Consider the following 9,512-nt stretch of genomic DNA (forward strand, 5'->3'; position numbering starts at 1 on the left):
CTTCCAAAAATCGTCCTCTTGTCTCCACTTGCACACACCATGGCACACACACAATAGCACTCATGTATATACATCACACACACACACACAATAATAATAAAGAAATAAAGAGTTCTCGATGGTTCATCTGCCTGCCCAAACACTCACCAGCATGCTGAGCTACCTTCCCAGCTTCCTTGAAGGTAACACATACTAAATTGAGGAAGTACCTCCAACTCTCTCATCCCCTAACCCTCCCACAGTCAAAGTCTACAGAAACACAGCTTTGGCTCAACTATCTCACTGTCAAAGTGCATATTTAGCTTTTCATGTTAAAATAATCATCTTAATTTCAGATATGTGGTTTCCAAAACAATTTACCTCTACTGGAACAAGGAAATAAACAAAGAAAAAGGAAGATATGGAATCCAGGACACAGAAGACGCAACACAGGACAGAGATGAAGGGATAGTGAAAAGAAATTCCGGAGCAACATCTGTACAGCAGACATGGAGAACCATCAGTCCAGACTGGAGCCAGAGGACAGAGAAATCTGGGAGAGTTGCCCCCAGGAGGCAGACATACAGCAAAAACAGTGATGAATTTCCTCATACACTTGGTCTTGTGAGAAAAAAACTGTACTATTGGAAAGAGAGAGGAGATTTAACAGTAGGCAGAAGCTGAACAAGTGAAGACAAAAGACATAGTTAGGAACAGGGAAATTAAAACACTGAACATTGTATACTCTCGGTTTACAGGTAACAAAATGGATACAGTATACAAAGTAATAAAGGAAAGGTTATTATAAAAACGAACTTAACCTAAAGTTAGCAGGGAGGAGATTTTAGAGGACATAGATCGGCAGGTGTCATAATAGAAAGTTAATCATTAGAACCCAGCGTGGATTTTCAGTGACAGAGCACGTGATTGATGTGCTCAAGGCCTGGGTTTGATTCCCAGCATTGCAAAAGAAAACAGCGGAGAAAAGGCAGTCATTACTGTTTCAAGAGAGAAGACTATAAACATGGAAAGATAGCCCAAAACAAACAAATCAGAACTGTGTTTGGAGAACTGCACTGGAGTTGTTGTTTGTAGGGATACAGAGGTTTTAAGAGCAGTGCAAGATACCAGTTGTGAGCTTCTGATTGCTATTTGACTTGTGACATTATGTACTTATTTAAGTTGAACGAAAGTTTAAAGGACTAGAGATGTAGTTCAGTGGTACAGTGCTTGACCAGGGTGTTTAAGGCCCTGGGTTCAATCCCCGGTACCAATAAAATAAATATTAAAATGTGCCTTCTGATTAAAATGACTTCTGATTTTCTTTTTAAATTATTTTTTTATGTATAGGAGTATTTTTGCCTGCATGTATGGATGGATACCACTTACAGGTCTGGTGTCCAAAGAGGTTAAAAATAGGATATCAGATCCCCTGGAATTGGAGTTACAGACAGTTGTGAGCCACCATGTGGGTGCTGGGAATTGAACCTAGGTCCTTTCCAGTAACAGAAAGTGCTTTTAATTGCTGAGTCATCTCTATAGCTCCAACTTTTAATAATCTTTTCTTTAAAAAAATAGTTTTTAAATTTACCTGTGTGAGTGTTTTGCCTGCTTATATGGCTGTGTACCATGTACATGCCTAGTGCCCAAGGAGGCTAGAAAAGGGCATCAGATCCCCTGGAACTGGAGTTACATAGGTTGTGAGCCACCATGTGGGTGCTTGGAATGGAACCAGAGTCCTGTGGAAAAGCAGTCAGTGCTCTTCATCACTAAGCCATCTCTCTCTCCAAGCCCATCTGCCTTACTGGGTCTTTCAGGGAAAATGGAGCTCCAGTTTCCTCAAGGCTGACTGAACTGTGAGGCCCCAGGATCTGTCTGCTTCACAGAGCTAAGGTGCTGTGTGTGTGCCAACAGAGTGATGCTGGTGACCCCAGCTCAGGTCCTCAAGCTTGTGCAGCAGGCACTGTGGGAGCCATCTCCCAGCTCCTCATCCCCCAAGCTTTTTAATAGGAGAGTTGGGTTACATTCTAGTTTTTCAGCATCTGCCAAAAGGTCAAAATGTTTAGGGCACAATATGATATATGGCTTTCCAGACTGTAAACGCTCTGAAGACATACACAAGTTTTCTTGTTTGTATCTCTATGGAGCACAGCACATCCTTGATGCTGTTGAATAAAGACCCTGTCCAAAAAAAACAAAACAAAACAAAACAAAACAAAAAACCAAAAAAAACAAAAAAACAAAAAAAAAGTGGCGGGGGGGGGGGGGGGGGGAAGGAAAAAGAAACTGAAAATAAATCTTTCTGTGTTTCCAGTTCCACACTGACCTTGCTAGCATCCCCGAGCGCCCTCAAATCATGGCAACAATGGAATTCAGAGCCAGGCATGGTGGCCCATGTATGCTTTCAGTCCCAGTACCTGGGAGGCAGAGGTAGGCACATCTCTGTGAGTTCGAGGCCAGCCTGGTCTATAGAGCGAGTTCCAGGACAGCCAGGGCTACTGAGAGAAAGCCTGTCTACCAAAAACAAACAAACAAACAAACAAACAAACAAACAAAAAACACACACAAAGAAAAAAAAAAAACAAGAAAAAAAAAGGAATTCAGAGCAGAGGAAGTGCTTTTTGGCCTCAGAGTGGCTAGTGGCTTGGTTCTTCCCTTCCTTGGGAATGTCCTGAATTGAGAAGGCATTTGTGAACAGATGCTTGGAGAAAGCTGGGCAGCCACACCATTTGAAGCAGAAGAAAATTTGCATTTTGATCTTTGTGGTGCCCCCTCCTCAGAGAACCAAAGCTGGATTTCCTGCTGCCTGCTGGGCCCAGGGTGGGCAAGTTTTCTAAGGTGAAGAACAAAGAAATTGCCTCCACGTCCACCTCATTCTCCTTTTTAATGCCCCCACTTTGAGAATGGCAGATAAGAATGGACAAGAAAGTGTCAAACATTCATTATTCACTGAGGCAGACATAAGGGATCCAAATGTCCATTCAGTGAGTCCACAGATGCTAAGGACCTCTATGCACCAGGCAAATTGGATCTGACCCTTGCTCAAAGCAGTTAACAGCTAGGAGAAAGCACTTTTAAAAAAATCATACTCTTAAAAGGACCTTCTTGCCTTCTCTGATTCCCCCACAGCTTTCTCCTATGAGCTACCCGGTGTTCACCCTCACCTTCCATCACTACCCTGTAGCCTCAAACACTGGTGTCTAGGAGAGGAACATCCCATGAGACAATCGGTCTCCTTGGGGTTATGACACATTACCCTCTCCTCTGGCCCTTCCTACCCCAAGTCAAGATCTACTTACTAGACTGGGAGCTGGAATCTTGGGAAAGCACAGTTTTTGGATCAGAACCAGAGACAAGGACAAGGTCACAGGCCAAGTCTCTCCTTCAACCTTTGAGGCAGCAATGTTGCTGCCCTGTCCTTGGTGCTGGGCATTTCAGTTCAGTCAATGCTTGCTGCCCCTCTCCCGGTCCAGGAGGGGACACAAGTGGATGGTGGTCTCTGACTTAGCCTCATCTCTCAGGCCCACAGCCTGGGCCATTGCCTCTCCTCCAGCATGGTGTGCCCTAATCACTTAAGGATTTTATTAAAATGCACAATCTGGTGATTCAATAGGTCTGTAGTGGGGCCTGAAATCCTGCATTTCTAGCATTTATTATCCAAGTGATAGAGTTCCACAGACCTCATTTTGAGGAATGGACACTTCACTTTGCTGAGAACTGATGATTGGATTAATGCCAATTAATGTGCCCCCTTATCCTTGGGCATTGGGAATCTCAAAGATTAGGCAACCTGCTTTTTAAATTCATTCACCCACCCGCACCCCATTTCATCTCTACCATCTGTGAGATGCAGGTAGCAAACTTTGTCCCGGCCAGCTATAAGCACAGCTATGTCGAGTCGCAACTTGTCCTGACTTCAGGAGAATCTATCTGAGAAGTCAGAAGGAGATTCACCCCCATGTCAATCCCAAGAGGCAAACCTCACCCATCGTCCTTCCCAGCCATTCCCCAAGTTACCAGCCAACACGACAAACCCAGAGAAGGATTTCTTTGTTTTTTAATTAAACTAACTTTGATTGGAAAATAACAATAACCCGATACTTCTGTGCTTTCCACGGGGGTGGGGCAGTCAGAGGCCCACTAATCCTCCCTTTGTTCAGGAGACCTTGGTGCTGTAACCTTGAAGAGTCTGAAGAACTGCCTCAGAACCTGGAACAGAGCAGCCAGGTCTGTCTGTGTGGGAGGGGGCTCAGTAAGAAACCAAGGGCAGACAGGTAAAGCCAGGGTAGGGGACAAACTTGTCAAACTCGTCGGTAAATGGCGGAAGATGGCGTGAAAGTAATGAACCCAGGAGTCTGACCTCTATCTAATGTTGGCAAAACATCAGAGGTCGTGGAGGTGGCTTGAGAAGAAAGCTTCCAGACTGGAACTCACCAGGACTCTGGGGGCCAGAGGCCCCACTGGTGACCGTCGAGCTGCAGGGTATGAGATGTGGCACTGTGGGGGTGCATAGGTGGGGCGTACAAGTAGAAGGGGGAGTGAAGGCCTCAAATTGGAGAGGGCGCTTCAGTCCGATGGAGGTGAGATGGTCAGAGTCTCCCCGGGGATGGAGGAAGGCAAGGAAGGTCTAGCCCGAGGCAAGGTTAGGGGACTCAGCAGAGAGCGCCAAGCTGCGTGTGGACTTCAGAGACTAGCGCGCTCCGCTCCAGCGAGGGCTGGAAGCTCGGCCCGGTGCTCCTGCCGCGGGAGAGCGGCTCACAGGTAGCGTTCCAGCCCCGGGGCGAAGCCCGGCTGTCTCAGATAGGCGTCCCCGGGGCTGAGCGGCCCGAGCGCGCCGGCCGGTCCCGCCAAGGCCAGGAGAGGCTCGGCGGGCAGCGGCGCGGGCGGGTAGAGCGGCGGCGAGGCGGCTGCGGCGCAGGGCGGGAAGGTGGCGTCGGGCGCCGTGCAGCAGGGCGGCTCGGACGCCACCGGCCCCGGCGGCTCGGGCTGCAAGCCCAGCAGGCTGTCCAGGCGGAAGAGGCGCGCGGGCGGCGCGGGCGCGGGCGCGGGCGGGAAGGGCGCGTAGGGGAAGGGCGGCGGCGGCGGCGCGGGCAGCTCGGCGCGCTTGAAGCGCTTGCGGCGCCGCAGGAAGCTGCCGTTGTCGAACATGTCGGCGGCGGCGGGGTCGAGCGTCCAGTAGTTGCCCTTGCCCGGGCGGCCCGCCTCGCGCGGGATCTTGAGGAAGCAGTCGTTGAGCGTGAGGTTGTGGCGGATGCTGTTCTGCCACTTCTTGGGGTTGTCGCGGTAGAAGGGGAAGCGCTCGGTGATGAAGCGGTAGATGGCGGCCAGCGTGAGGCGGCGGCCCGGGGCGTGCGCCAGGGCCATGGCGATGAGCGCGATGTACGAGTAGGGAGGCTTCCCGCGCTGCAGCGGCCGCCGGCGCCTCCTCCCCGGGCCCGATGCGGCCGTGGGCTCCACGTCCCCGCCGCTCGCCACCTCCTCGGGCTCGTGCCCCGGCTCGGCGACGGCTAGCAGCGGCGACGGCTGCGGCCCCGACGGCGAGACCGAGGGCAGGGCCGGGAAGCCCGAGAAAGCGACGTGCGCCTCCATGTGCGGGGGGTGCTAGGGATGCGGAGCCCCTGCCCGCCCTCCGGGAGAGCGGGGGTCGCAGGCTCGCCTTATATGGACACACACCCCCACCTCCCGAGGAGAGGGCTCGGACCTGCCCTCTAATTTGCTTTTCCAGCCCCCTTCCCGGGCCAACAGCCCACCTCTGTTTCTCCCCCTCCCTTGGTCTAGTCCCCTTTGGGTCAATTTTCTCAGACCCTGCCTCATCCCTGAGTCAGTCTCAGCCCCATCCCCACTCCGGGATATTTGGTCGCGCTGCTCCCATTACCCCCGCCCCTTTGGGTCAATCCCAATCACAAATCCACCCATTCAGCACACTCCCTATTTTGTGCCTTCTAGCGGCCAGATACCCCTCACCCTCCCCTCTGCTTCCATGCCCCGCTCCAACATTCTTTGCGAGCCCTCAGCACCCTGTGTGGCTGATCAGGGAGGCATCAGGCTACCTTTGGACAGTAGAGAACCAGAGCAAGGGTGATGGGGAGGATAGCACAGGACTTTGTTGCAGGGGGGAGATGTTTGGACCCGTCTAACTCTCCCTGCTGCACCTCCTTCATCCGTATCCAGCCCTGACTCCAGGCAGGCCTTGTGAACTTTCTTTGAAGGTATAGAATGGTAAATAGTACTCCACCTGCTTTAAAGTAAGAGCCCCTCCCCCCACAAAGGCTTCCACAGAGGGAAGGAATTGCTTTCTGATGCAGACACTATAACTGGGGAATGGAGAGATGGGAGAGTTTTTGTTAAGGTACCATCCTCCTCCACCACACAGAGGGAGCCAAAGGGTGAAGGAGCCTTGTCTTAAAGCAGGCAGAGGAGAAGATCCATCGAAGTGGAGGTGGAGCAGGGACCAGAGAGACAAGAGAAGGGTTACTAGGCTAAGTTCCAGGGCACTTACTATGAAGGTCTTGGGTGTACAGTCAGCAGCCCTTGAGAAATTTGGGGCCTCCAGATTCCATCTACGATGAAGTCTGCTTTATTCCCCTGAAAATGATCAGAGCTAGCTCCAGGTGGCCTGTGGCCTAGAATGTCAGAATCCAAACTCAAACGTGGAGCTCAGGGGCTGTTCTCTGAGCTGGTAACATCACAGCCACCATTGTTTAGTATATTGTATTCGGTAAATGCAGTACTTCATGGGCTCATAAGCTTCCCTGGGAGGTATTATTATCCCCATTTCTTGACTGAAGAGCCCAGTGCTGTGAGAGGTTAAGTAGTATACCTTGCCTCCTACAGCTGATAGTGGCCAGGACTGGAATGCAATCCGGTGGTCAGAGCACTGCCCCATCACCTCCCTTGGAATCCCACCCCTTTACAGTGGAAGCTTTCGGTGGCATCCACGTGATCCCAGCACCGAGAGACTGAGGCCACTTGAAGGCTAGGCTAGGCTATGCAGTGATACTCCATCTCAAAAATAAGTAAACAGGGCTGAGGAGGTGCTCGGTGAATAAAGTCCTTGACATGCAAAGGTGAAGTCCCAGGTTCAGAACCTCAGAACCTACAGGAAGCTGGACTCAGCAGTGTCCCAGCTTAAATGGCAAGACAGGAGGCGGAGAGAAGAGAATCTTCAGGCACTAGGGGCCAGCTAGCCTCCAGCAGGCAGTGGTGAACAAGAGACCCTGTAGACGGTGAGGAACTGATACCTGAGATTGTCCCCCACCTTCACACATGGGCACCCCAAACACACACCCCGACACATACACATCATTTACATAACATATAACACGACAGAGAAAAGAAAGACTTTGGAATAAATTACACTTTGCCCCACTTTAGCTGCCACAGTCACTTCCCTTCTAGCCTCTCTTCTTAACTCCTGGTCAACAGATCCAGGTGTCCACTGGACATCACCATATAGATGTCTCAAAGCATCTCAATTCCATGTTCTAAACACACACACACACACACACACACACACACACACACACACACACACACACAGCCACAGCCTGCTCTCCTATCAACATTCCAGGTTTGGACAAGTAGACCTCATTTCTCAGAGTGAGTCCCTATACTCAGGCCACTGCCACATCCTGCCAAGGCCACACAGATCCTAAATCAATTTCTCATTCAGTTCTGGACTGGGTTCAGCCTGCCTCATTCACCAAGAGCTTCTGAGCCAGGCCTTTTGCCAATGCTCAGGGTGAGATGGAAACGCAGTCTGGTGGAGAGATGGACAGTTACACACTGAGTGGATGAGGTGGGGGGTGGGGGGTGAGAAAGCAGAAAAGAAAAAAGATCTGGAGAGTGTCCCAAACAAAACAAGGACTATTGTGTCAGAACAGACCCTGCTCTTCTGCCCTCTCCACCTTTCATCCTGTGTCAGCACAGGCCACCTGGAACACAAGACAGTGCATCATATCGCACAGCTCACCATAGAACAGGGTAAGACAAGCCACTGTGGCAGCAGAGCATGGCTCCCAGAGCCATGTGAGCAAGGCCAACTCTTGGTCAAACCTGTTTCTTCACCTGCCAAGTAGAAGCAGTGGCATCTCCATAGTAAGGGAGTGCAGAGGGCCTGGCCTGCTGCAAATCTCAATAAGAAGCATGGTTTTTGTTGGTTTGTTTTTTCCTGTGTTAACCAGGGGGACAGGAGAGAGGCTGCAAGCCATCTTTCCAGCCAGGTACAGTGTCATCTGCAGCTGGACTCAAATGCAGAACCAGGATTGATGGAGCCTTACCCTATCTTACCTTCCCTTCTCCAACAAAGCCCCTGCCAGAGCCTCTGTGTCATACCTCCAAGGAGGAAATGGGCTGTTATCGCATCCTATGGCTGACTGCAGTTTTTTTGTAGGTACCTGAGATTTCCCATGTCATGTGTATAGTCTGGGATGTAATATATGTTCAATAAATGATCCTGAATGTGTGGTTGGCTATACTGATTCTGAGAAGGATGGAGGCCAAAGGGGTGAGAACCCAGACTTTGCCAGTTCTTTGTGCCTGCCTACCCCCTCTCTATTGGGCCTGCTTCCCAGAGTAGAGCAAGCTAGTGTCAGGGGGCGGCCCAAGGGCTAATCCGTGTTTTCAGCGTGGCTGGGCCCTCTTTTCACAGGCCCTGGGCCGGACGTGATGCGGCTGAGCATCCGGGCATAAGACGGCCAGTGAAGGTGGCCCCTTTCTCATGGGCCTGGATTCCAGGCGGCCCAGCGTCTGAGTGGAGCCCCTGGGGCGGGAGGAACACAGTAGCTGGGCTGGGCAGTCCTTTGTCTGACCACACTGGGTGGATATTCGGGCTGGCAGGAGGGATTAATGGCCAGGGATTGGCCCTGGGGCCGGCCTTCCCACTGCCCTTTGGAGGCCAAAGGCCCAGGTCAGGGCACACAACGTTGATGGCTCTCTAGATAGGAGTGGAAATTCCCACCCTTGTCCAAAGCTGTTTGCTCTAGCCTCCAAGACCCTCTGCCTCAGCCCTGACTTTAAGAGGCACCACTAACTCAGATAGACTTGGAGACAAGGAATGGGAGGTGCTGTCAGAACTTTCCAAGTGTTCTCTAAGAGAGGGTACTGTGACTGAAAGTCATTTCAGGTCCTTCTCCAAGATTCTCACCCCATAATTGCCCATCCAGAGCTCTGAAAATAGCTATATTAACCCAGAGAGATCCCGAGAGCCCAGTTTGAGCTATCTCTAGACCTCCCCCTCCCAAGACTTCCCAGAATGTTCCCCTAAAGACCTCTGGTTTGCCAGGCGGTGGTGGCACACGCCTTTAATCCCAGCACTTGGGAGGCAGAGCCAGGAGGATCTTTGTGAGTTCGAGGCCAGCCTGGTCTACCGAGCGAGATCCAGGAAAGGCGCAAACCCTGTCTGAAAAACCAAAAAAAAAAAAAAAAAAAAAAAAAAAGACCTCTGGTTTGATATCATCTGAGATTTATTTCAAAGCTCTCTATCAAAGCCTGAAGATATCCCATAGCTCAAGGGCAGCAGCAAACCCAAAGCA

The 9,512-nt window shown here is 51.0% G+C and overlaps 1 protein-coding gene across 1 annotated transcript; it reads right to left on the bottom strand.

Annotated features, from left to right (window-relative positions):
* Positions 1-4,734: 4,734 nt before the first annotated feature.
* On the bottom strand, positions 4,735-5,568 carry Foxe3 (forkhead box E3). The gene has a single exon (XM_036177035.1). The coding sequence runs from the start codon at positions 5,566-5,568 to the stop codon at positions 4,735-4,737; it is 834 nt and encodes a 277-aa protein (XP_036032928.1).
* Positions 5,569-9,512: the final 3,944 nt, after the last annotated feature.

This window comes from Onychomys torridus, chromosome 2 (assembly GCF_903995425.1).
Source record: "Onychomys torridus chromosome 2, mOncTor1.1, whole genome shotgun sequence".
Taxonomy (NCBI): Eukaryota; Metazoa; Chordata; class Mammalia; order Rodentia; family Cricetidae; genus Onychomys; species Onychomys torridus.

Bases quoted from the DNA above. Each gene is read 5' to 3' on its own strand.
- Foxe3 (XM_036177035.1), bottom strand. From the start codon at position 5,568: ATGGAGGCGCACGTCGCTTTCTCGGGCTTCCCGGCCCTGCCCTCGGTC.